Source organism: Abramis brama (genome assembly GCF_963993115.1).
Source record: "Abramis brama genome assembly, chromosome: 11".
Taxonomy (NCBI): Eukaryota; Metazoa; Chordata; class Actinopteri; order Cypriniformes; family Leuciscidae; genus Abramis; species Abramis brama.
The window spans coordinates 30,413,199-30,441,142 of NC_139973.1; the positions used below are offsets into that span (position 1 = coordinate 30,413,199).

The following is a 27,944-nucleotide window of genomic DNA, read 5'->3' on the forward strand; positions in this document are numbered from 1 at the left end:
AGTGAACACTGCACCTGTGCTGTGAATAATCTGTCCTCTATCTCGGAAAACAATACCATAAGCCTAAATCAGAGGTTCATCTACATCCATAAGTTTAAACATAAACATAATTTACTGTAAATATTAAGATGTACCTGGAAGGTTGTGAATAATAATAATTAATAAAGTTCCCTAACTGGGTTTTTAAAATTGGGGTTAATAAAAAATAATAAATAAAAAACTACTGAATTGTGCATTGCTCTTTTTTTATTCTGCTTTTTAAAGACTATGCAAGACTGGAAATCATGGAATTAATTGTGAATATTTCGTTTTATTGACAGACGCAGAGTTTTACCAGTAAGAAATAAAGCAAATCTGCATATAGTTTTGTAATAAATAAATAATAATAAATTAGTATATTATTATCATTATTATGCCAGATAACTGACAGTCAGGCTGGTTTATTCTGTTCTCTTCCTTGTGTACAAATAATATTGTAACAGGAATAAGTAATCATTTAATAAGTGCTTTTGGGGATTATGTCTCACGCTTTTAATCCTGGCTAGTCATTTGAGCGGGTGCTGGTGGAGAACAAACTCCATGGGCTCTCTCCAGCCCTCACTGAAGCCATCCAGAGCATCTCTCGCTGGGAGCTGGTTCAGGCTGCTCTACCTCATGTTCTTCACTGCACTTCCATCCTTCTTTCGAACCGCAACAAGCTGGGTAGGAACACTTAAACTTACGGTTGCTAGATTATGTGTGTTTGGGTGAAATCAATTTGTGGCTAATTTTAATTGTCCGCAATCTCTCTTCACCAGGACACCAGGATAAACTCGGGGTAGCTGAAACAAAACTCCTTCACACTCTACATTGGATGCTTCTGGAAGCGGCGCAGGAGTGTCACCAGGAGCCTGGCCTGGGACACGGCTGGTCTGGGGGCAGCAGTGGCGGCAGTAGTGCTTACCTTCAGCCTGTAGGGAACCAGGGTCTCACAGACCGCAATGGCAGCACCACTGAAGAGAATGAGTATGCCCGTGCCAAACTCTACCACAAAAACATGGCCACTGTGGAGCTCTTTGTGTTTCTCTTTGCGCCCCTCATTAACCGGATCAAGGTTGGAACCTTTATTGTTTCGTTTTTTTCGACAGGGCTCAACAATAAGGATGGCCTGCTGAAATTTTGGATTCATTGATAGTTGATGCATTAATTATAGTGTCTTGGTTTTCTATGATATATTATTATTATTATTGTTGTAGAATCTTCTGATTTGTCATTAGATAATGTTATCTAGCTGGCTTACATAGATGAGGTTAGCAGAAGTGTGTTTATGAATTTATGGAGTTACATTACAGCTGTATAATTTCCATCTTAGTTTTTTATTTTTTTTTATAAAAATCTAAATATTTTAATTATTATTTTTGTTATTATTAAATTATTCTAATGAAATAATAATAAAATAATAAAAATATTTTAGTGAGTGAAAAAGCATAGTTAAATTACTGAAAAATGAAAATAATTCTAGCAAAAATAGAATCATAGATCATAGAAATAGATAATTCTTTTGTGGCGGGGCCGATGAAAATTTACAGTACAAAGCAAGTAAAAAATTGAAATCCTCATTGTTGAGCCCTACTTTATCAGTTCAAAATCCATCATAATTTTTTTGACTGTACATATTCCTTTTTTTATTATTAATTAGTTTAAACTGCTAACATTGTTGATATTTTTGGATTTGGCAGGAGTCGGACCTCACCTTTCGACTGGCTGGTGGGCTTGTTATTTGGCAGCCAATGTGGGAGCACCGTCAACCTGATGTTCCTGCTTTTTATGCCCTTGTCAAACCCATGCGTAATATTGTTACAGGTCCGATTTCTGTAAATTCACCTTTCACCTCTGTCCTCAACATCAATGTCATTTTTGATCCATTTTACCAGTGTCATTGTTCTTTATGTGTGCACATCGTTTGTTTCAAACATCTGCTTTCTCTCTCTCTTATATTCTCCACAGCAAAGAGGAATTCTCCAGTGAATAACCAGTGTAGTCCTCATGATACCAGTAACCCATGCCCTGCAGTGAGTATTCAGACTGTGATTTGCAGCCGCACAGCCCCTTGTGGCTCATTCAGTCCAGGCTTAAATTAATTTCCTCTCATAATACATTAACATTATTGTTCTGCTGGGGTCATGTGATTTCCTCTTCTGTCTCGGCTTTCAGGTGGTATGTGAATCAGCCCTGCCTGACTCCTCCTCCCCTTCAGTGACAGGACAGGGCTGTCGTCGTGGCAACTCTGTGGAGAAGGGAGGGTCTTCACAGCAGGCCTTTGAGAGAGGATTTTCACAACAGAAGAAGTGAGTGTTTGTACACACAGGTGGTACATATAGCAGGACTATATCATTCTATGTTGAAATATAGTGGAAAAAACATCAGTATAGAAAACAATCGAATTTCTGGGTGGTTTTCCTCTACACTGAACACAATTTTTTACAATAAGGTTCAATGTTCTGGGTTAATACCTGGGTTAGGCTAATGTTAATCAATTAGTTAATACATTAGCCATCATGAAATAATAATGAAAAAAATACAGCAATTATTATTCTTAATGTTACTTTCTATATATACGAATACAGTTTTCACATATTTAATTCTATAAATTAACATAATTAACTTAAGCATGAACGAACATTAATTACCAATAATACATTTAGAAATATGAATATTAATATATTATAAATAATTAAAAATAATACATTTATAAATTAAAATCAACAGATTAATAAATGATGTTCATAACATTTTGTTCATTGTTTGTTCATGATAACGTATTAACTAAATCATTAGTTAATACGTTATCATTTACTAAACAGGGCCAATTTACTAAAGCTAGATTACTAAAATTAGCGTGAGCACAATTCCAAAAAAGCGCCGATGGGTGTGGAAAGTTATGCTCGTGATCTACTGACGACGTGCAAATGAAAGAACACAGACGCAGCCGTATCATATGATTAATGCATCTACGAAGCGCAGCACAAATTAGCGTCTGGTTTAAGATGTGCTTTTATGGGCAGTAAATTGACTAATCTTAGTAAATCACCTTGCATGATTCATTTAAATACTCTCCTCCCATAGTTTTTGCGCCTGAAAGGGAAACTCCTACAAATGCATATAAGGTCAGCCGCAAAAATAACCCTGTCCACGCCTTTTCAGCGCTAATTTTTCACTGCGTGCTTTTAGTAACTCCCTGACAGTTTTTTTTTTTTTTTAACGCCAAAAGACGGTTTGTGCTTGCGCAAGCTGTTAGTAAATCTTGCCCTTAACGTTATTGTAATGTGTTGGCAGAAAAGTAATTTAAAGTAAATTATAATCTTAAAACTAGAATGATCTTAAAGCAGTTTTTCTTTAAACTCATCCTATGTTGGCTAGATAAACAGCGTCCATTTCCAGCCAGACTCCCATCTGTCACAGTGTTAGTCTGTGCATGTGATCGCAGTGCAGTTGCCAAGCAACGCTTCTCAGCAAACTCAGTCTGAACTTCCGTTCTGTCTGACCATAATTTTCTGTAACAACCTCTGTCTTTCTTTCACCGAAAGTTTCTCAGTCCCAAGTGGCATCTCTGTATCGCAGCGGGCAAGGTATGCCACCTATTTTGACGTTGCAGTGCTGCGTTGCTTGATGCAGCCTCACTGGACAGAAGAAGGTGTGCACTGGGCTCTCATTTTCTACTTGCAGCGGCTGCGTCAGATACTGCAGGAGAAGCCTGAACGCCCCCCCGAGCCCCTGATACCCCCCTTACCACGGCCCCGCAGTAGCTCCATGGTGGCTGCTACCCCATCTTTGGTCAATACTCACAAAACACAGGTAATCCAGCACAGAAACAATCATTAACACGTCAGTTAGCTGACTGTGAGACAGTTTCAGACGGTAATTGGCAGTGGTGCAACTGGGACAGGTCCAGGGTGTGAAATACATACCCTTTAAAGGGGTGCTTGATTATGATTTCACTTTTCTAACTTTAGTTAGTGTGTAATGTTGCTGTTTGAGCATAAACATCTGCAAAGTTAAGTTCAAAGCAAAGGAAGATATTTGCTTTTAAAGAAATTGTTGTTTAAGGACTACAACAAATGGTTGATAGGGACTACACGACACGTAGTCATAGTCCTCCCTGGTTAGTGACATCAACCCTAACCCTAAAATTTACATAAACCCTGCCCCCGGGAACACAGTCCATGTTGAGAAGAGGAAGAGTTGTTGTAGTACAGCTCATTTGTGAGTCTGCTCAAGCTGTCGCATACGTCTTTTCACATGCAATACAGTACGTAACACAAATGCAACAGCATGTCACTTTGTATGCATCTTACAACAGTTCCCACACGAGCGACTTATAGATTATCATGAAAGAATATGCTAATCAATGACTTGAAGATAGTTAACTCCACATCAGGAACATAAATTCATCAACTAACCATTCAGAAACGTCCTGTTGCATTCTACATGTTGTCACTTCTTCTTGAGTGTCTCCATCATTGTCCGACTCCAGTTTAAATATAAAAGGCAGAACAGTTTCTGGCATTTTAGTGCGTTTCTGAGCTGCTCATTTGCATTTAAAGGGACACACACAAAACAAGTGTTTTTACTGACCCTCAAAAGGGAGAATTTTAACATGCTGTAAAAAAAATATCTGTGGGGTATTTTGAGATAAAACTTCACATACACACTCTGGGGACAACAGAGATTTAATTTACATATTGTAAAAATGGGCATTATACCACCCCTTTAAATTTCTGGCTGATATTGATATAAATAAACAGATTATTAGTTTTATGCTATGGTCGATAATACATAAATGGATGATATTAAAATTCCATCCAGGTTTGTCTAAATAAATTGAAAATAATTATTATTATCAGAGCATTGAAATGTACAGTATGAAATCCTTTTAAGACTTCCTAACAATTAGTTTTAACAGTGTTATTACATTATGTTAGGGGGTAACAGTTTAGGACCCAAGGACCAGATGTTTGAAAGAAGACCCGGAGTCAGAATTATAATAAATTGAAGAAAGGTTTTACTGAAGATAGTTAGCAGTTTCTTCAGAAGTCAGCTTCAAGACTCACACATGAGTTCGTAGGCCGCCCCGCTTACAGTTACACAGATCACAGCAGTTATACCCTTCACCAAGGTCTAAGCTACGTCCTTGCTTCAGGTTACAGTTTCTGATTGGCTAAGAAATAGATAAATATAGTAATTTCCCACACATATACATATAGACTGAAGCATATCTCCATCGATTATGCAGCTGACACTCGGACCCTGAAGTTAGGCACGTCTTGACCTTCTAGTTCTCATATTTGGGTTGCTGGGCGCCAGCATGTCCTGAACAACAACTCAGTAAACAACTCTCCAATAATGCCAGTGGTTCCTTAACCTGTAACTAAGAAGACTAACACACACACTGACACACAGCTTTTCCAAGGTTGGATTTGGCCAGGCTCTAACTATAAACAGGAGAGTTTTCTCAAAACATCAAGATAATGTGTTCTATTGGCTTCAATGACCCCTAAATGTTTTAACACGTTGAAGACCTTTCTCAAACACAAAACGAGTCCATATTTTATTTCTGGAAGTCGGGCTAAATAAGCAAGCACTGTTACTGCATTCAGATATTTCAGTAATCACACTGGTAACTTCTATAACAAAGTAAAATCTCCAGAGAAGTCATTCAACTCATTTGATATTTAGAAGGAAAATATTGATTAATACCTTGATTATAATCACTCATTACAAATACATTGAAGCAGCAGTGGATTCCAATCCACCCCCTTCAATTATCAGTGTTTTTAAAGGAACACGCCGACTTTTTGGGACTTTAGCTTATTCACCGTATCCCCCAGAGTTAGATAAGTCCATACATACCCTTTTCATCTCCGTGCGTGCCGTAACTCTGTCTGACGCACCCACCGCTAGCCTAGCTTAGCATAAAGACTGGAGGTAAACGGCTCCAGCTAGCATACTGCTCCCAATAAGTGACAAAATAACGCCAACATTTTCCTATTTACATGTTGTGATTTGTATAGTCACAGCGTGTACAAATAACAAGGTCTCATGAGACACAGCCATCTTCTAACCGTATACATACTGGGAACTATATTCTCAGAAGGCGAAGCACTGCTACTTGGGCGGAGTGATTTGCTCGCAGCACCTGAGAAGCCCCATGGTGAGGAGCAGAGAGTTCGCTCAGAGTTGGAGTAAATCACTCCGCAGAAGTAGCAGTGCTTCGCCTTCTGAGAATATAGTTCCCAGTATGTACATTCTGGTCCAAAATGATTTAACCCTTATTTTTCCTTCCTATTTTTTCCTTCCTAGGATATGACTCTGAAATGTAACGAGGAGAGCAGATCTTTGAGCTCTGAGACCTTCACCAAGGTGTCCATTACTAACCTCAGGAGACAAGCAGTCCCTGATCTATCAGCTGAGATGGGCATGAACATATTTAAAAAGGTTTGCAGATTATTTTATTTATGCATAGTTTAAGAGTGTAAACCAATATGTATATAGATCAAGCAAAACCCCTTTTAAAACATCCTAGTTCTCTAGAAGGGATACCTTTGCTTGAAAGCTAAACATTTTTCTAACTACTTATTAATATAACATGCACTCAGTTCCTGTTTGCCTGTGCTGTTTGTCTATATGGTCATTGATTAAGCAGGTGTTTCTTGTTACGTAAACAATCTGTTAGTGTGTGTTTATAATCCTTCAGTTCATTCTGTTCTTTGTTCCATGTCATCAATGTTTGTGCTAAGTGGTTGTTACGTTAATGCTCCTGTTTGTTCTCTTTGATTAACAAAAGACGGTTTCATTTTGACTACTCATTCGTCGTGTGCTTCCTTGATATAGCCACACTCGTGACAGTTTTATCCTGTTACTGCTTTTTCAGTTGAAGAACCGTAGAGAGGATCGGGAGAGAAAAGGCTCTATCCCATTCCACCATACTGGGAAAAAACGGCAGCGGCGGATGGGTGTACCTTTCCTAATGCATGAGGATCACCTGGACGTCTCACCCACACGCAGCACCTTTTCGTTCGGAAGCTTCTCTGGACTGGGAGATGACCGTCGCACACTGGACCGGGGGGGTTGGCCTTCCACCATCATGGGTATGAAGGGCCCTATGAAATTCGTTATTATTTTTCATCAAAAAGCATGAATTCGTAAAACTAACATTTTTAATAATTTTAGTTTTGTAATATAATTAAAAGTAATATTCTATTGTCATATAATTAAATGTATTGTCATATTGCTCTGTTTTGTTGTGTTGCAGGGAAGTTAACACGTCGTGGAAGCTCAGATACTACTGGAGATGTGGACAGTCTTGGAGCGAAACATTTTCACTCCCACCACAACTTGCCTGAACACTCTAACAGTCACAGTGACAATACCATCAAAGAGGGTGGTAAGCAAATAAGCACTATCACACTATTAGTTCCTAAATCCATAACAGTTATTATTTCATAAAATTCATTAAAAATCATAAAATACAACAGAAGTTTTTTTTTTTTTTAATTGAAGCTACAAGGTGGCATTAGGGGATCCATGGAACATATCAAAGAAATTAGTTTTTGTGTGAAAAGCACTATACAAATAAATAATTATTTTGAATTAAAAATATTATACAGATAATATTTATCACTGATTTTAGCTTTAGAAAAATAAAAACATAAACAGCAAATATTTCGTATACTTTCCTGCAACGCTGCAATCCTGCAACTTGCACAAAAAATCCTGCACAAAAAAAAGTTTGTGTTCGTTTAATTAAGCTAAGAGGCCACATTGTGACGTATCATTCTTCTATTGGTCTCACATCTTCACGTGATACGAATTCAAAGGTCAGAGTTCACCAAACTTAGAACTAAACTTGTGCTTTCGGTCTCTCACATGCATATGCGCAAGAATGGAAGTCAATGGAACGAAAAGTGTAGTGTGACTGCCTCTTTAATCAGTAATGTGGACTGATAGTCTTCTTTTTTTCTCAGTTCGTTCTCAGATCTCCACCATCACTATGGCTACATTTAACACAACTGTGGCTTCCTTTAATGTGGGCTACACAGATTTCTTCACGGAGCACATAAAGAAACTGTGTAACCCCATTCCCATCCCTGAGATGCCATGTGAGCCGTTGGCCTGCTCCAACCTTCCCCGAAGTCTGACAGACTCCTGCATCAACTACACATCCCTGGAGGACCGAGACACCATTGAGGGCACCAACAACTTTATTCTGAAGAATGGCATGCTGGACCTCATGGTAAGGAGTGGAGCCTTGAGCAGAGGGGTTTACTGTCATAGTGATAGATTTGCATATACACTACTGGTAAAATGTTTGGAATAATTGATTTTTTTTTTTTTTAATGTTTTTAAAGGAAGTCTCTCATGCTCACCAAGGCTGCATTTATTTGACCAAACATACAGTAAAATAACGGTCTTCTACTTTAATATATAGTCAAATGTAATAAATTTTTAGCATCATTACACCAGTCTTCAGTGTCACAAGATCCTTCAGAAATCATTCTACTATTCTAATTTGGTGCTCAATTATTTATAATGGTTCTTATTATTATCATTATTATCAATGTTGAAAAGAGTTTTGCTGCTTAATATTTTTGTGGAAAGCATGTTTGTTTTTTTCAGGATTTTTTGATCAATAGAAAGTTCAAAACGCTGCATTTATTTGAAACTTTTTTCTTTACTTTCAGGTTTGATACATTTAATCTCAAACTCAAAGCTTTAAATGGTAGTGCATCACTGTCTCCACAAAAAACACAACTGTTTTCAACTGATAATAATAATACAATTATTATTCTCCAAATCAGTATATTAGAATGATTTCTGAAGGATCATGTGACTGAAGACTGGAGTAATGCCTGCTGAAAATTTAGATTTGCCATCATAGGTATAAAATGCATTTCAAAATATATTAAAATAGAAAATGGTTATTTTCAACTTTAATAATATTTCACAATATATCTGATTCTACTGTAGATCACTTGTTTGTCAAGTAAATGTAGCCTTGGTGAGCATAAGAGACTTCTTTCAAAAACATTAAAACTTTTAACTGGCTAATGTTATGATTGGCCAATAACTTCTGAGGAAAATTTGATTATTTTAGATATAGTTTAAAAGATCTGACCATATCGTTCATAATATTATTAGTGTTACCTTTCTTGTTTACCACTGTGGTGTTTTTCAAGGCTGTTCTACGGGCCCTGTATTCCGTACTCACCCATGACATCAGCTCTCGGATTTGCGATGTGGCGCTCAACATCATCGACTGCCTTCTGCAGCTGGGTGTGGTTCCCAGCATGAGTAAGAAATTCTCCAAACCCGAGGACAAAGAGGCGGAGTGTCCGAAGGAGGGAGCCAGTCAGAGTGTGGGTGGAGCTCAGGGGGAGGCAGCTGGAGGCACAGGACCAGCACCTAATGGAGGTGGTGGAGGTGATGGAGGAGGAGGGGGAGGAGAGAGTCGTGGAGGAAGCAGAGATGATATAAAGAACAAGGACAACAAGGTAAGCCTATTAATATATCTGGTGTAAAGGAATATCTGAGTGTAATTGTCACATGCAAGATTTGCATTTTTTTTAAAAATCATCAACAGGATGAAGACACTTCACTCAGCACTCACAGGTTGGCTCTCACCATGCTTATTAAGATCGTAAAATCGCTCGGCTGCGCGTACGGCTGTGGTGAAGGCCATCGCGGACTCTCTGGAGACCGCCTTCGAATGCAGGTCAATATAGCTGTGCAATACAGTGCAAATTTACCTTTATTTTTCAAGAAGATTAAGCACTGACCTCTGTCACACAGCAATATGTTGATTTACTGTCAGACTAAGTCATATGGTCAGATGATATGGATTTTATAATACATGTAGAATGCATTATATTACGTTTGTTCATAGCAATTATTAGACATGATTAACTAGCTCTCTCTCCAACAAAAGTAAATTACTAGATGCTCTGTCCTATTTTTTTAGGCTCAGAACTGTTTGACTACTATGTACAAGCTGGATAAAGTGCAGTTCCGGCAGACTATGAAAGAATACGTTAACAAGGATTCGCTCAACAACATTGTGGATTTCCTGCACGCCCTACTTGGCTTCTGCATGGAGCCAATCACTGACAGTAAGAGGGCTGAGCTGCACTTATTAAGTGCATGTCTTTAACATGCCCAGGCTTATGTTTTATTCTGAAATAAGATATACAGCATGGGCCCAATTTCCATGCATCAGAAACAGAGATGTATTTGTCTTTTCCTAAAAGAGAGATGAACTTGATTATTTGCAATTTGATTATTAAACGGTGTATTGAACTTTTATTTAAAACTATGAATGCAGTAAAATTCTAAATTTTACATTGAAATAACACTACCCGTCAAAAGTTTGGTTCTTGAAAGAAGTCTCTTATGCTCACCAAAGCAGTACCACCAAATACAGTAAAAACAGGTTTATTGTGAAATTACTACAACTTTTCTATTTTAATATAATTTAGAATGTATTTTATTCCTGCGATGACACTCCAGTCTTCAGCGTCACATGATCCTTCAGAAATCATTCTAATATGCTTATGCTTATAAGCATATTAGTTAATATGCTTATTATTAGTATTAATGTTTAAAAAAGTACTTTTTATTCTAGCAAAGGACCCATTGGAGTAACAGTAAAGACACTTATAATGTTACAAAAGATTTGATTCAAATAAATTTATAGTTCTTCCATGAAACTCTAGATGGTGCAGGCTGATGGGTCCTTGACGCAAGCTGATGATATTCATAGTGTTAACTACTTGGCACAAGCTGATTGGATCATGTCGCATCTGCAGCCAATGAGCTTGCTGGTCAACATTTAAATGGCTGGTTACCATTTTACTATAGCAGTTTGCAGCATGCTTTCAGTGTTTGTCTAAACCCTCCACCTTCCCTAGCTCCAAACAGAACTCTGTACCTTAGGGCAGAAAATAATACTATGTGACAAATAAGCATCAACTGAGCTGCATTTATCACAGAGAGGTGAAATACTTTTCAGTTTATTTTTTGAATAGTGTAGTCTGTGAATAACCTTAAAGTGAACGAGACAGTCTCTAGAATTGGGAGTGTTCATTAATATCCTTTAAACTACTCTGCCAAGTTTCCTCAGGATTGAAAAATGTCCCTTCCCAGCTCTTTTTCCCATTCTTCAAGTCATTTTGTTGAGGGAGAGTTAATGGATTGCAACATGTCATATAATACTAATGACTCAATTTACTTCCTTTACACTGATCAAAACACTTGTCAATAACTGAGGGTGATGTATTATCCAAGGAAGGTGTATGAGCATGTATATAATTCCTTATCAATAAGAACCATTATTAATAATTAATCAGCATATTGGAATGGTTTCTGAAGACTGCTGAAAGTAATGACTGCTGAAAATTCAGCTTTGCAATACAGGAATAAATTACATTTAAAAATTATTAAAATAGAAAACGGCTGTAATAATATATCACAATACATAATGTTTTTACTGTGTTTCTAAACAAACAAATGCAGCCTTGGTGAGCATAAAAGACTTCTTTCAAAGACTAAAAGAAAAAAAAAAATATTAATTTGAGTGAATTCAGAATATGTTAAATGGCTATCTGAAATACTTGATTCCAATTGGTCACTGAGCTGTGAAATATTTTTGTATAATGACCGCTAAACTGTATATTTGACTGTTGTCGATGGCAAGATACCGGTGCTACTTTCATGTCTCTTGTGTAACTTCAGCGTCTGTTTTCATACCAACACAGCTTAGAATAGCTCTTTGTTGCCATCTTGTAACTCAAAACTGGAAGACTTAAATGTTAATTTTAATATATATGGAAAAACCTTTGATAGATGACTAGAAGCAAGAAAAAGCAAGAAAATGAAACCATTGCTTGGAAGAACAACAAACCGATAAGAGACGTAAAGAGCTGGATGAGAGAGAAATTAAAATAGATGAAGACATGTAACATTGTAGCTAATTATGTTAATTAACTAGTCCATAAAAAGTAACTTAGACTTAAGATTAATAATAATACATGACTTAATATTATAATACTGTAGCAGCATTTATTTAGTTGCTGAACTGGTTTTCTTAGTAATATTGAGCTGTTTTCTGTATGTCTTCCTGAGATCCAGAAAAAAGTTTCGTAAATTTATTTATTTAATTTAAAATATATATATAATTTTGTCATTACATTGTTCGGAGCATAAGAAACAAATGGAAAAAATTATATTTTATGCTGTGTCCTCTGTAGAGGACACCAGGACTAATTAGGGAAATGAAAAGACATGTATGGGGAAAAACAATGTTGTTTTGTTTTGTTTTCACTGAAATCGATGCAGTTTCATAATAGAAAGTCGTATTCTGATTTGAAGCTCCATTACGTTTTCCTGAAATGTTTATTCATGAAAAACAATTAGAAAATTAGTAAGATTTAAAGTCCCCCTGTGGTGAAAATCAAGATTTTAGTGTTGTTTATATGTCTATGTGATGTTGTGAATGTGCTTTAAGACTAACCATGTGCAAATTCATAGTCAAAACCATTGCAGAGTATTGTCTCCTTAAAACAGCAGTGAACCAAAAACAGTCTCAAAAACACGATTTTGAAATCGCTGGTGTTTCTGACGTCACAAACCACCTTGTAACCAATCATGTCAATGTGCCGGCTGGCTTTTGGCATATCATTAACAGCAAACTAGCAGGGGAGTTTCAAGAGATGCTTGGTTATCCCAGTATATTTTTTTGTTGATATGAAAATCGGGTAGATTTACTGATATAGCTGATACGATGTTATGATGAAATGTATGCCTTTCTCCACTGACGTTCGGAGTTGTTCATAGCGTTTTTGATGATTGTTAGAAGGCAGACTGAGATGGCGAACGGGAACATAGTTTGTGTAACTTTAGCAACACGTTATTAGCTGTTTGATAAGTGAAGCAAAAGGCTAATCATATTAATTACTGTTATGTGTCCGACGTTGTAAAGAACGATACCATTGTGCAGCGTTTACCTCAGTAAGTTGATCAAGTGAATCTCTGAGCTGGTGTGAGTGGAGGTGGAGCTAATTAGCATATTCATATACCCTCGTATACTAAATGAAGCAAGGGTGTAGAGTTACATTCAAGCTATTTTAAGGCATGAAAGGCATTTTTTTCTTTCTTTTTTCACAGGAAAAATTTTTAATACGTAATTTTGGTGATCAAAGATGAGTTTTAAGGGATTGAATTATTGACTACAGGGGGACTTTAAATGATAATTACAAAATATTATAAAATTTCCATAAGAGTGCTAAAGTTGGTCATTTAGTCAATGTCAGTCATTTATCAGACCAAGGAGAGAGAGTTGCATGGTCAAACCTCCAAACATTTAGTATCTCTGAATGTGCTCTTTACAATACTGTACATCCAGACTTAACCTTGACATGTATGGTCTCACAGAAATTCACTAAAATGTAATGTCCTCTACAATGGACAAAAGTCTGTGGCTGGGTCTCAGGAGGATGTCAAAAGCTTTAAGCTAATGTAGTAAAATAAAATCAATTCATTATTTTATACACGTGTATTTATTTATTTGATAAATAAGCAGGTTAATTCACTGGGCAGATAGCTGGTCATTATAGCTAAACAAATCAGGTTTAAACAGGTGGTATTCGATCCCCTGCCTGGGTTAATGTTGCAAAAATTAGCATTATGCAATCAAGTCTCATTTCTTATAGAAATTAATGGAGTGAGTAGCTTTTCCTATAAACACATTGCCATTTATCAGAACATCTGAATATTTCTGTGTCATACCACACATCCCATGATACACAACAGGAATTATGCTTAACACAGCCATGACCAATCAGAACAGATCATAGCACCTAATATAGCCATTTAGTGTCATAAATCCGGGCTTTTTCATCCCCGTCTTTTCGTTTGTTTATATAATTAACTATTCCACCAAATATATTGCAAATCGAAATAGTTTAGAAGTTGGGTACATCTATCCAACATAGAAAATTTGGTTACAATTTACTTTAAGGTATCTGTTTTACAGAGTAATTATACATTTAACTACTGAGTAATAAGAATTAACTACATGTGCTTACTATAGGGTTAGAGTTAGAGTTTGGTTTAGGGTTAGTGTTACGGGCGGCTCGTGGCCGTAACAATATAGGGAAATCAAAACAAAAAAATTGACATAATGAATAAGATTTATTACATAATTCTAGGGGTTTCACAAAGTGCAATAATACATTTTATGCCATCTGAAATGTCCCAAAATGCCGACAGACGCTAGATCACGTTTTAGCGAGGAAACGTGTCACCTCTCCGTACTCCCTTCCCATGCACGGAACAGAAACACATATATCTCCACCTCCTAATTTGAATCAGGTGTTCCTCATCTCCCCTGCCACCTACAAAACCAAGAGAAATACAAAACCAAAAAAGAAAAAGAAAACAAGACACACCCACACCCATAACAGTTAGTGGCATGTAATTATGCATAGAGTTATTAGTATATAAACTATGTGTAAAAAGGACAGGACTGTAAAATAAAGTGTTACCCAAAATTTGAATTTGGTTTTGGAATGGAAATGCCAGCAATAGCATTTTACAGTTCTATCACAATAATGTCTTATATTCCATTAAAAAGGCTTATATTCCATTAAAAAGGTCATTAATACAAATTATTAAATGAGAAATATAATACAAATGTTACAAAATAATTTGGAGATACAGATTGCCTCTGCATTTTTTTTAATGTCATTCGTTTCTCGCTCCTTGGCCTCTTCTGTCTTCTGCCTTCATGTCTGCCAGTAATATGACCTTCCCTTCCTTCCTTCCTTCCTTCCTTCCTTCCTTCCTTCCTTCCTTGCCCTTCCTAACCCTAACCACCTACCTACATGTCTGCAAGTCAAACTCCACTGTTTGTACCCCAAACGCTCATCACTCATCCTTTCAGCAGACTTGCCAAACATCATATTGACAGTTCCAATTCTTATTGTTTGTATTTTCAATTTTATGGTATCAAAACAAGATAAGCTGAATTTCGATTGATTTCTGGCAAGTTAGTGAACATGAGTGAATGTTATAAAAATGATATCCCTATGTTTTTTTTGGGGGGGTGTCTTTTTTTGCATCTGTGGGTATGTGTCTGTGTGTGGGTGTGTTTTGGAGCGAGTTGGTGTTTCCTGACTTACGAGTACATGTCTGTGCTGGCCTGACACCAATGTTGCCCACCATCTTTTCTCTTTCAGAGTACGGCAGTGCAGGTGAGAGGTCCAGGAGGGCGAATAAAAGAAACATCGGTAGATACTCAATATCTAAAGTTACTGCCAAAACTAGGCATTACACCCATTCCTGCACCCCTCACAATGTCCAGGGTGATGTTCTCGCCTGTAGTAGAGCTAAACAGTGCATAGGCCTTGCCAAATAAACAATCAAAAAATCGGCTTAATAGATCCAGCTAAACAAAACTCAACATTGCTGTGAAATCAGAGCATGACCTGATTGTTAGGTCTATCACTATCTCTCAGGCCACAGTCACTTGCATGTATGCAGACCTTCAAAACCCGCAATCACTTTTTAGGTTTTCCTATCATATGTGCTATTAATTTTCCCCCTTTTCATCTTGTAAACATCAATGCTTCCTGCTTCCCTTATTTTTTGGTGCTTATGGCTAAGCCTCAGTGATTTTGCCCTGACATGGCATCCAGGTCACAGTTTCTCATCTGAGATGACTTGATTGTCTTTGCAGACAAAGCTGGTTTCGGGAACAACTTCACCACTGGAGGAGATAAGTCTCTGGCCCAGAGCATGGAGACTGTGGTGGTGGGCTGCATGTTCAAGTCTCTTATCACAAGATGTGCCTCCACTACACATGAGCTTCACAGTTCTGAGAACTTGGTGAGAGTACTGCTTTAAACTCATGAGTTGACAAAACTTTGGGCTTGAGTTTATATTTGGTGACGCTAATAATGCTGTGTACTAACCAGGCACAATACATTAAGGGGAGACACGGCAGGCAAAAACATTGTTTTTTTTCCGCTGGTCAATTTAGAGATTTTGGGCTATTTGTCTTCAATAACATGTCTTCTTTCAGACTTGTGGTGAAAAAAAGTCCAGAATACACATTTAGGTCTTTATTTTACTACACTTTGTCTATTTGCGTCTGTAGATTTCTCCTAAATTCAACAAAAGTTGGCATTCTAAATCAACATGCAGCTCCGCGATCGCTGTCTGCACCCTGTCATCACATACACCGTTGGAAAGCTCTCTCTCTCCTGTACAATGTTGTCGGATACAAATATGATAATTTCCTTTTTTATCAGCAACCAATCGTGAAAGTACAATGGGGCATTTAACTCTAAAAGCGAAATCTCATTGGCTGATGTCAATTTTAAAGGCCGTTTTCTCAAAATGGTTTTTTTCTCATACTCTGAGCAAGAAATCTCCACTTCAGCAGCACTTACATACACCAAACTTGTATTCCTTGTATTCCTATCTATATTCTTAAGGTTTTTACTGAGGGGTTTGTTCATATATCATTCAGATTCTGATTTATACAATATTTTATACCTAAAAACAGGGCGAAAATTTATTTTTTTATGGCTGTTGACAGTTTTTTCTGATTAATGGAGTGATAAAAAGAGATATCCAAAATCCCCTCTGTAAAAACTTTTGACTTTAATATGTCAACAAAATGAAACAAGAATTTTGAATCTGGCTTTATCCAATGGTCAGATTTCTCTTCTGGAAATATATGCAAATTAGTGCATATTTAATGAGATACTACCTAATTTGCATATTTAAACATAAATATTCTAAAAACTTGTAATACAAAAGATATTTGTCTTAATGTCAGTAATCAACTGGGGACGTTTCATGCTGATATCTATTCATTTTTTTCCCTATTCACCTGGGGTGTCTCCCCTTAAAACAACAAGTGAAAAGGCATCTTTTCTGTTAAATTTGCCATCTGTTTAAGCATAAAGGAAATACGAAAGCCTATTTCCAAATCTGAGTTAAAAAATTAAAGAAAAAAAAGGGGGGAAAAGAAAAACTTAACCCTATCTATTTTCTTAAGGCACATTATTGATCTTATGATCAATAGCATGCCTTCAGTAGATCTGAATGCAAACTAAATACATTCACATTCCAATCTGCCTCCATCCAATCAACAACAGATATATAGAACCAAGTCCCCGTCCTACATTTTTATAAACTTTTTTGATAATCTGTTTCATAATGATGTAGGTCACAATGTGGAAGAAATGATCTGTCGCTACTTCTGTTACATTGCAACTTAAAGTCACACTGTGAGATGTAAAGTTCTGAGAAATTTGCAAATTTGCGAGAAATCTGGATGCAAATTATAAGAAATAAAGTTGCGTGTTGTAAGAATTTTTTTTTGCAAATTGATATAAATATATAGATTTGATATTGGTATAAATTGATATAAAGTCTCAGTTGCAAGTAATAAAGTTATTATGAAATTATGAAATATAAAGTCACAATTACTTTGTGATTATCCATTTCATTTGGATGTAGGTCACAATATGGAAGGGAAAAAATACACGCCATTTTCACATTCGTCTGTACAGAAAAATTGTTGTATTGCATCTGGTTGGGATATGGTATAATAGAAGCACATAAAGTATAACTAGTATGTATATGAATTATGTCAAATGAATAGCTGTTTAGCAGCTTTCAGGTAAAGAACTATATTGTTCAAAGAAGAGTGACCATTTAAATCTATTTTTTTCCATCTCTCTCTTTTCACACATTTCTCTCCTAACATCTAAACACACTCAAATCAGGGTCTGTATTGTGACATACGTCAGCTGGTTCAGTTTATAAAGGAGTCTCATGGAAATGTCTTCCGACGTGTGGCTCTCAGTGCTCTCCTGGACAGCGCAGAAAAACTTAATACCACTAAAAAAACTGACGAAAAGGAGGAAACCAAGCCATCTTCAGCAAAAAAGTACACACACAAATATAACACACATTTTGTAATGCATAAATTAAATATATGCATGGATTGAGTGCATCTGTATCTGTGTATCAGCGAAGAGCAGATTCCAGGAGCTCTTTTAGGAAGGAAAGACTTTTGGAGGAAGATGTTCAAGTCTCAGAGTGCCGCCAGTGATACAAGCAGCCAATCAGAGCAGGACACTTCTGAGTGCACCACTGCCCACTCTGGTACTACCACAGACCGGCGTTCACGATCACGTTCTCGACGGATCTCACTGCGCAAGAAGCTCAAACTGCCCATAGGTATGTATTTGTGAGAGAGAAGTTCTTTACAAACATAACCAGATTTGTCCTATACAAAGCAGATAAATAGAGACTTAACTATGATAAACAACAGTGTGATCAGTATGATCAGCGGATGACATCAGCCTTTGGCTACCAATACTTCCCTTTCTTATCCCTATACTGTTGTTCATCACTGGTATACATGCTATTACCCAGTTTTTCGGAATTTCTTTCATTACAGAATTGCTGTATAAACAGGATTCAGGTTTCATATTAATATTCCATAATAAAGTAGCTTCCTGTGCGTGTGTGAGTCTGTGTGTGTGTATATACTTTGCATTTTACTGGACCCTGCATTTTACATAAGATTTTAATTAAATCGTAATCAAAATCATCCGTAAAATGCAAAGTACAGTAAATACATTTATCTAAACAATTCAATGTAAATCTTTCTGTATACTCAGCCCATTTAGTCTGAACTAGAAAAATATTCTATTTTTCTGAATTGTAAAACCATGATCTTATGCCAAATATGCATGATTGGGAGAATACTCACATTTATTGTGATTTGCTCTCTGTAGACTAAAAACTACAAAATTCAAATTTCCATATACAGAGGATTCACAAAATTAAAATTCTGTCATCATTTACTCACCCTCATGTCGTTTCATTCATCTTTCGAAACACAAATGAAGATTTAGTTTTCCCTTAAATGTGTTAATGTGCATGCCATACATAGGTAAGTTTGTAAACGTTTCGAAAAATTAACTTCTAATATGAGAGTATGTGAAGTTGATATTAGAATTGTTTTTAAATAAACCAATAAACTGAATTTTAAAAAGAGTTTTCACTTCTGATTGGTTCATTGGTGTGTTGGGGATATGAATTTTATGAAAAGTCATTCACTTCTCTGTTCTTTCCTTTTTTGTCACCAGCATGCCATAGGAAAGTTCGCCATCCACTCACTGTCTCCATGTTACGTATGTGTGTTGTGTTTTAGTTATGCAGCCTCATCTTACAGTGTCATTATGGAAGCTTTAGTTTGAAAAAAAAAATGCATTTAAGATTTATCTTTCTTTTTTTCTTTTTTTACTTTTATGTACTTGCTGTGAGATTCAGTGTGTTGTTTTGTCTATTTTTGTGTATAAGCTGTATGAGCCGGAGAACCAGCATGAAATATTCCCTCTTACATTCCTTTTGGCTTGTTTGCACTTCCATTTAAAGGGTACCAGAGTTCAAACATGCTACCAAAATGCTAAATTAACTTTTATTTTTTATTTTTTCATGTAACTATTGAACCTGTGATACAGGTAACTGGCTGAAACGCTCCTCTCTATCTGGACTGGCTGATGGGGTCGAGGACCTGCTGGACATCAGCTCAGTGGACAGACTGTCCTTTATCAGACAGAGCTCCAAGGTGAGGACTCTGAATTTACAGTGTAGTAATGTTAAGATAGTTTGTTAAGAGGGTCGATGACAAATAAGAGTGTCCACAGTAATAAAAATCTTGTAAAAATCTGCAAAGTTCTTAGAAATACATCCATGAAGAGATCACATTTAATGATTTACATTCAATAAAATGTCATGTGGTGTTACCATCAAGTAAAAAGTAATAACGTCTCGGTTACGTATGTAACCCTCGTTCCCTGACGTTACGACGAATGGGGTTTCGCTTAGAAAGCCTATCATCTTTGAGTGTATAAAACGAGCCAATGGCAATGAAATGCCATGGGTCTGCGGAATTTGCATAGCGTAACTCCGCCCTACCCTGGGGGTATATAACGAAGTGCGCTAGCAACATGCAGATATGTCTTCGCTGAGGAGCCGAGACTGAACTCAGGCGTTCCAGCGGTACAGCGGAAGTGGCAGGGAGACGTAACGTCTCCGTTCCCTACTCAGGGAACGAGGGTTACATACGTAACCGAGACGTTCCCTTTCGTAGTCACGAGTTACGTCGGATGACGACGAATGGGGTTCCCAGTGTAATCACGCCACCTCTCGACTGTCTTCCAGTGCCCTGCGTAAGTCTGAGCTCCCTGTCGTGAGACTAGCACGGACGAAGGAGTCCTACTTAACACAGGGATACCAAGGTACACTGGGAAGCATATCTCAGTGGAAATATGCAATTATGCCCAGCCCGAAGGGGGGGACTTGAAATACACATATGACCCCGGGGGGCTGCATATGGAGTATCACTGGGGTGTCCAGCCGCAGGTGGAATATTTCAACCCCAGGGGTGGCAAGGTGGCTTGCCAAGGGAAAGACACATGCTCAGAGAGGCTTACAGTGGAATACACATGTGGGGGTCACCCAGAGGGGGAACCATGCACATGGAAGCACCTAGCCAAGCGCGAAAGCTGCCAGTGGCATAACTCTGGCGTTGACGTCGTCAGTGCTGGAGGAGACTCAGGGCTTATTACGCTTACCTGAGAAGAATATCGCACGTATCCCATCCGTGGAGAGGAATGGCGAGCAAGCGAAGACACCTGAGCAGAATCTCTTACCGGCTAGTTGAAGCGAGTACATGAGAAGAAACTGGCTCCACTCGGAGATTATAGAATCTCGCAAATGTGTTATGTGTCGCCCAGCCTGCAGCTCTGCAGATGTCTGTTAGCGAGGCGCCATGCGCTAGAGCCCAAGAGGATGCCACACTCCGAGTGGAGTGGGCCGTCACACCAAGGGGGCATGGTCGACCTTGCTGCTGGTATGCCAAAGCAATGGCGTCCACTATCCAGTGAGACAACCTTTGCTTGGAGAGAGCCTTTCCCTTCAGCTTCCCACCATGACAGACAAAGAGCTGATCTTAGGTCCTGAAACACTGCGCTCTGTCTACGTAAGTACGGAGTGCACGTACTGGACAGAGCAGTGCCAAGGCTGGGTCTGCCTCCTCCAAGGGCAGCGCTTGCAGGTTCACCACCTGATCTCGAAAGGGAGTGGTGGGAACCTTGGGCACATATCCAGGCCGGGGTCTCAGGATCACGTGAGAGTTAGCCGGTCCGAATTCCAGGCACGCTTCGTCAACCGAAAATGCCTGCAGGTCCCCTACCCTCTTGATGGAGGCCAATGCAACCAGGAGCGCTGTCTTCATTGACAGAAACTTAAGCTCCACTGATTGCAGAGGCTCAAAGGGAGCACTCTGCAGGGCAGTTAGAACCACTGAGAGGTCCCAAGAGGGTACGAGGGGAGGACGAGGAGGATTCAGTCTCCTCGCTCCCCTCAGGAACCTGACGATCAGGTCGTGCTTCCCCAAGGACTTACCATCAACTGCGTCGTGATGTGCGGCAATGGCGGCAACATACACTTTCAGGGTGGAGGGAGACAGCCTTCGCTCCAACCCTTCTTGCAGGAAGGAAAGCACGACACTGATGGGGCATTTTGTGGGTTCTAGATGTTTAGAAGAACACCAGTCGACGAAGAGGTTCCACTTCAACGCATAGGCATGTCTCGTGGACGATGCTCTAGCGGAAGTAATGGTAGCCACCACCGCTGGTGGTAGGGTACTCAAACCTACCTCGTCCCGTCCAGGAGCCACACGTGGAGGTTCCAAAGATCGGGACGAGGGTGCCATAAGGTGCCCCGTCCCTGAGAAAGCAGGTCCTTCCTCAGAGGAATTGGCCAGGGAGGTGCTGTCGGGAGGAGTACTAATTCTGGGAACCAGGTGCTGTTGTGCCAATACGGGGCAACCAATATTACCTGCTCCTCGTCCTCCCTGATCTTGCGCAAAGTCTGCGCAAGAAGGCTCACTGGGGGAAACGCATACTTGCGGAGGCCCCGCGGCCAGCTGTGCGCCAGTGCATCCGTGCCGAGCATGCCCTCGGTCAGGGAATAAAACAGGTCGCAGTGGGACGAGTCGTGGGAGGCAAACAGATCTACCTGTGCGTCCCCGAACTGATCCCAAATCAGCTGAACCGACTGGGGATGGAGTCTCCATTCTCCAGCGAGGTTCAGGTCCCCCGGGATATAAATGGCTCGAAGCGACCTCAGATGCTTCTGACTCCATATGAGGAGGTGGCGGGCGAATTGCGACATACGGCGGGAGCGTAGACCACCTTGACGGTTGATGTACGCTACTGTGGTGGTATTGTCTGATCGGACTAGTACGTGTTGACCCTTGAGCAACGCACGGAAGCGGTGCAGGGCGAGACGTACAGCCAGCAACTCGAGGCAATTGACATGCCAAAGACGCTGGGGTCCTGTCCAGGAGCCCGCAGCATGTCCATTGCACATGGCGCCCCAGCCCGTGGTGGAGGCATCTGTTGATACAACAACATGCCTGGAAACTCGTTCTAAGGGAACTCGTTCTAAGGGCCCGTAGAAAATTGAGGTTCGACCACGAGGAGAAGGTCTGACGGCAGGCTGGAGTCACTGGGACTTGGAGCGTGCCGTGTTGCCATGCCCACCTCGGGACTCGATCGCGAAGCCAAAGCTGAAGCGGTCTCATATGAAGCAATCCGAGCGGCGTTACTGCGGCTGCGGATGCCATATGCCCCAGGAGCCTCTGAAAAAGTTTCAGTGGAACCGCACTCTTGCCCTCGAATTGACGAAGGCAAGTCAGCAGTGACTGCGCGCGCTCGCTCGTAAGCTGCGCGCACATGGCGACCGAGTCGATCTCCATACCGAGAAAAGAGATCCTCTGCACGGGGCAGAGTTTGCTCTTCTCCCAGTTGACCCGAAGGCCCAGACGAGCTAGGTGCCGGAGCACAAGGTCCCTGTGTTCGCAAACCTGGTCTCGAGAGTGAGCTAGGATCAGCCAGTCGTCGAGATAGTTCAGGATGCGAACCCCGTGTTCTCGTAGGGGAACAAGGGCTGCCTCGACGACCTTCGTGAAGACGCGAGGAGACAGGGCTAGCCCGAAAGGGAGAACCGCGTACTGGTATGCCTGCCCCTCGAAAGCAAACCGAAGAAACGGTCTGTGTCGAGGAAGGATGGAGACATGGAAGTTAGCGTCCTTCAGGTTGATCGCTGCAAACCAATCCTGTGGCCGTACGCATTCGAAAAGGCGTTTGGCGTTTAGCGGGGCGCGGGGCGGGAGAGGGCTGTGGCGCCTTCCTGCGGCTTCCTCCACGACGCGACCCGGAAGCAGCGGGCTGCTGGGGCCGATCGGGAGGGGCGGGAGCCGCAGGAGGGCGCCCTCGGCGGCGAGCAGGCTGAGGCACCTGTGCCGACGACTGCGCTGCCGAAGCAGCGGGCCGCCGGGGCAGGACATGTTTTAAAGCCTCAGTCTGCTTCTGGGCAGTCGAGAACTGCTGGGCAAAGTCCTCGACTGCACCGCCGAAGAGGCCAGCCTGGGATATGGGGGTGTCGAGGAACCGGGTCCGCTCGGCCTCCCGCATATCAGCCCGGTTGAGCCACAGGTGTCGCTCCTGGACCACACAAGTGGACATCACCTGGCCCAGCGAGCGTGCGGTCACCTTCGTCGCCCGGAGGGCGAGGTCGGTGGCGGCACGCAACTCATCAAAGAGTGCTGGGTCAGTCCTCCCCTCGTGCATATCACGCAACATCTGGGCCTGGTAGACCTGCAGAGTCGCCATGGCATGCAGTGAGGAGGCCGCCAGCCCCGCAGCTCTATAGGCCTTCGCCACAAGAGTGGAGGAGAACCTACAGGCCTTGGAGGGGTGCTTAGGATCGCCGCGAGAGGAAGCACTCTGAGGACACAACTGCATCGCAACAGAGCGTTCCTTCCGGGGAACCCCAGTGTACCCTTTGGCGGCCGCCTGATCGAGAGGAGGCAAGGCGGAGGAGGTCGCCGAGCGATCACGGGAAGACAATGGTGCCTTCCAGGACCTCGTGACCTCCTCATGCACATCCGGGAAGAAAGGCATTGGGGTTGGGCGCCGACGAGGGTCAGCAGCCGCACCCAAAAACCAATCGTCCAGCCGCGAGCGCACTGGACCAGGTGGCGGGGACCACTCTAGTCCAATGGCCACGGCTGCCCGGGAAAGCATGGCCGTCATCTCGGGATCAGACTCGGGCAATGCTGGGACACCTGAGGGTGGCAGCACAGCCGAATCGTCACTTCCCAAGGACTCCTGCCCACCTTGTGATGCAGCGATCAACATCAAATCTTCCTCTGGAGCGCCGAATGAGACCTGCGGCAAGTCAGTGGACTGTACTGCAGGCTCATTCGGAACACTCACGGGTTGCACAGTGCTAGAGGGGGGTGCGGAGCGTGGAATAGTCGGCGCTTTGTTCCACACCGTAACCCTCAGGTCACCCTGGCCGCCAGCCGAAGTACCAGCTCTCGTGGAGCTCGTAGATCGGGGTGCGGGTGAGGGGACTCTACCACGAAGGTCATTGAGTCTTGACCGCAACCGTGCGATGGGCATGTTCCCGCAATGGGAACATGACTCATCCACAAACGCTGCCTTAGCGTGCTCAACACCCAGACACACAAGACAGCGATTGTGCCCATCAGAGTCAGAAATGAAGAGACCGCAACCAGAAGTGCACGGGCGAGGAATCTTTAAAAAGACGTGCCGCGTGCAATGCTCTTTTGTGAAAGGAGATTTCTCCGCAAGTGTCGAAGCGACCAGGGAGATGAACACACAAACTCTGGCAAATCACTGCACAGATAAGCAGGGAATGTGCACTCGCTGGAACTCGCTGTCACACCAACACTTGGAGAGAGGCTCGTCTCGAAGAGAGTAAAGAGATGAACTCAGAATTGGCTGTGGAGTGAAGAATCAACTTGGCTCCGAAGCGAAAACATATCTGCATGTTGCTAGCGCACTTCCTTATATACCCCCAGGGTAGGGCGGAGTTACGCTATGCAAATTCCGCAGACCCATGGCATTTCATTGCCATTGGCTCGTTTTATACACTCGAAGATGATAGGCTTTCTAAGCGAAACCCCATTCGTCGTCATCCGACGTAACTCGGAGTGACTACGAAAGGGAACATACTTTCCTTACTATGAATGCATGTGAGTGTTCTCTCTTATTGTTCATTACTTAATCATTATATTCAAACAAGATTTCAAATATATATTTTTCGAGGTAAAAAGTATTTTACAAATATTATGTATTGTTAGTTCATATATATTACTAGGTTTTGGAGAGTTGCACCAAAATTTACAACCTGAACTAACCTAAGCATGTCATAAAAAGGTAAAATAATCTGATTTTGTCAGAGACTCATCGCAGGGATCCTCTATATGCTATCATATTTCATATTTTTCTGCATGCTAGATAAACCACATGAATTTGTTGGTTGCACAACTTGACCAATATTAATAAGCAGTGCAGCAGTTTTGTTAAAATATATATTTTTTTCTAAATTATAATAGTAATAATAATAATAATATGCTATTTTCTCCATTATAATATGACTGCAATTGTATCACCTTGGCACAGGGTTATTATCGTTATATAAAAAATAAATAAAATAAACATTTTCATTACTTGAAATAAACTAAACTAACTGAAATCAAATAAAATATAAAATAACCTAAGTTTATTTCATTCCAGCTAGTAATTCAATTTCTAATTTTTGTTTAGTTTAAGTTGAAGTAAATAACTAAAACTAAAACTGAAAACTAAAATATAATGAAAAGAAAATTACAAAAACAAAAAACAACAAAAACTATAATAGTATATCATTGATACTAAAATAACACTGCCTTGACATTTTTAACTTTATGCCCCAAACCATATTCATCTTAGAAGATGAGTATTCTAATCATTGTTTGTATGAATTGCATTTTTGAATAAATTATTAGACTGAGCCAAAAAAACTGCATAATTACATTCACCCAAGAAACAGTTGACCTGATTTATTTTTTATGATTTATACTTAATTTGGTTTTCTTATTCTACAAACAAACAATAATGTTGTAAAACATACACATATTCAATAATTTAAACTAAAACTTTATACAAAGTCACAAACAAAACCAAACAAATGAATTAATTCTAATATTTCATGATCATGTACACACAAAGTGGGAAAAGAGGGTTATAATCATTAGGTCCCACCAGGCAGAAACTATGCCATTGCCATCATTACTGTGATCATTAATGATATAATTTTTCTGCCTCTCCTAATTTCTTTCTTGGGAATAAATCTGAACCAAGAAAATCAGTCTTTGCACTAGAGTTATTAGACATCAAGTCCTTGATCCGAGTCTTTCCTGTAAATCTCAGGTCAAGTTCACCAGTGCCGTGAAGCTGTCGGAGGGTAACGCTATTGAATATGGGCGAGAGGAAGAGGAGAATTTCTTCAAGCGGCTCGGTAAATGGCGGTCTGGTCGGAGGAACCCTTCCAAGATTCACCACACAGAAGAGAAAGATGGTAGAATCCTCGGTGCCGTCCCCCGCCCCCGCCCACAATTCGCTCTGTTTGTTTGTGTGTGTGCCCGTACTTGACGTGTCTTGTGCTTCTGGTACACTCCTCTACCATCTTCCATGCCAGCTCTCTGTGTGTTTGTCCATCTTTGTCAGAACCATCCGCTGGAAGAGGAACTGTGGTTTTCTGACCTATGGCCTGGCACCATGACCCGCCACAGCTTTGTCAGAGTTGTCGTGAACCTTCAGCTCTCCAAGTTAATAGTTAATAGTTATTAGATATATATTTGGGGAAATACACAAGTCATGGTTTGATTTGAACATCTTGTAAGGACAAAAACAGACTTGCATGTTCATTCGATATCACCAGATGCATATTTCACCAGCTATTTTCAGTTGTTAAAACCTTGTCAGATGCTACACTCCTTGTACTGACACTATTCTGTACCACCGACAAGGTTGCCATGGATTCCAGGAGCGCTTGGCTGCCAGCCAGGAGGCCATAAAGAATAAGAATATTGTGAATCTAGGTGCAATCAGACAGGGGATGAAGAGGTTTCAGTTCCTGTTGAACTGCTGTGAGCCGGGAACCATACCAGATGCTTCGATTTTAGCTGCTGCGCTGGACCTGGTCAGTTCGGATTCTTCTGTTTATATACAAAATGGTGTCACATTACTTTTGAAGCATACCTGCTAGACTAAAGAGATAAAATGATAAAATGACAAAACTTGAAACCTGTTATGTCCTTTAAAGGGGTACTGAAATGTATTTTCAGATCTTTGTTATGTGGTTAGCTTTATGAAGTTTTTGCAGCTTGAAATTGAGATCAGTATTTGGATTCTTTCAGAGAAAATAAGGAACTGAACATTGTTATGTTGATTTTGATAAATGTCTCTCCCAGGAAGCCCCTGTGGTGGCAAGGGCCTCGCTTTTTCTGGAGTGTGCCCGTTTTGTGCATCGCTGTAACCGTGGTAACTGGCCAGAGTGGATGAAAGGTCACCATGTGAACATCACTAAGAGAGGGCTGTCTAGAGGACGATCACCTATAGCAGGAAACAAGAGGAACACAAAGCTCCAGTGGAACGCAGCCAAACAATTTTACCAGTGGGGAGATGTGAGTCACATTAATCTGAAAAATATGCAAATTTTTCCTTTCCTGCAGAAAACCTTCTTACATAATGTTTGAGAAATGCATTTGTGGCATTTGGTTGCATCTAATATGTATCCTCAAAAAGGCAATAGGCACTCGGCTGAGTGAAATTTGCCATTCAGACAGTGAGAGTCCAGCCAACATCTTGGGTTTTATCTATGATGAAGAGAGCAAGAGGCGTGTGAAAAAGGAGGATGAGGAGGAAGATTATCTGGATGACAGTAAGAGTGAAAATTACATG

General features: G+C 40.5%; 1 protein-coding gene across 1 annotated transcript in view; it reads left to right on the forward strand.

The window, feature by feature from the left end:
- unc80 (unc-80 homolog (C. elegans)) overlaps nucleotides 1–27,944 on the forward strand; it is a 59,102-nt gene that overhangs the window by 736 nt on the left and 30,422 nt on the right. Inside the window, exons 3-24 of the mRNA XM_084128764.1 lie at nucleotides 546–702; nucleotides 798–1,093; nucleotides 1,719–1,842; nucleotides 1,987–2,051; nucleotides 2,194–2,327; nucleotides 3,567–3,834; nucleotides 6,340–6,474; nucleotides 6,911–7,127; nucleotides 7,292–7,423; nucleotides 8,004–8,272; nucleotides 9,216–9,530; nucleotides 9,620–9,751; nucleotides 9,998–10,145; nucleotides 15,270–15,320; nucleotides 15,770–15,918; nucleotides 17,832–17,995; nucleotides 18,080–18,288; nucleotides 19,581–19,687; nucleotides 26,412–26,559; nucleotides 27,011–27,183; nucleotides 27,455–27,667; nucleotides 27,789–27,924. Of these exons, the coding sequence (XP_083984890.1) occupies nucleotides 546–702; nucleotides 798–1,093; nucleotides 1,719–1,842; nucleotides 1,987–2,051; nucleotides 2,194–2,327; nucleotides 3,567–3,834; nucleotides 6,340–6,474; nucleotides 6,911–7,127; nucleotides 7,292–7,423; nucleotides 8,004–8,272; nucleotides 9,216–9,530; nucleotides 9,620–9,751; nucleotides 9,998–10,145; nucleotides 15,270–15,320; nucleotides 15,770–15,918; nucleotides 17,832–17,995; nucleotides 18,080–18,288; nucleotides 19,581–19,687; nucleotides 26,412–26,559; nucleotides 27,011–27,183; nucleotides 27,455–27,667; nucleotides 27,789–27,924 (3,742 nt within the window). The remainder of the gene's footprint in view (nucleotides 1–545; nucleotides 703–797; nucleotides 1,094–1,718; nucleotides 1,843–1,986; nucleotides 2,052–2,193; nucleotides 2,328–3,566; nucleotides 3,835–6,339; nucleotides 6,475–6,910; nucleotides 7,128–7,291; nucleotides 7,424–8,003; nucleotides 8,273–9,215; nucleotides 9,531–9,619; nucleotides 9,752–9,997; nucleotides 10,146–15,269; nucleotides 15,321–15,769; nucleotides 15,919–17,831; nucleotides 17,996–18,079; nucleotides 18,289–19,580; nucleotides 19,688–26,411; nucleotides 26,560–27,010; nucleotides 27,184–27,454; nucleotides 27,668–27,788; nucleotides 27,925–27,944) is intronic.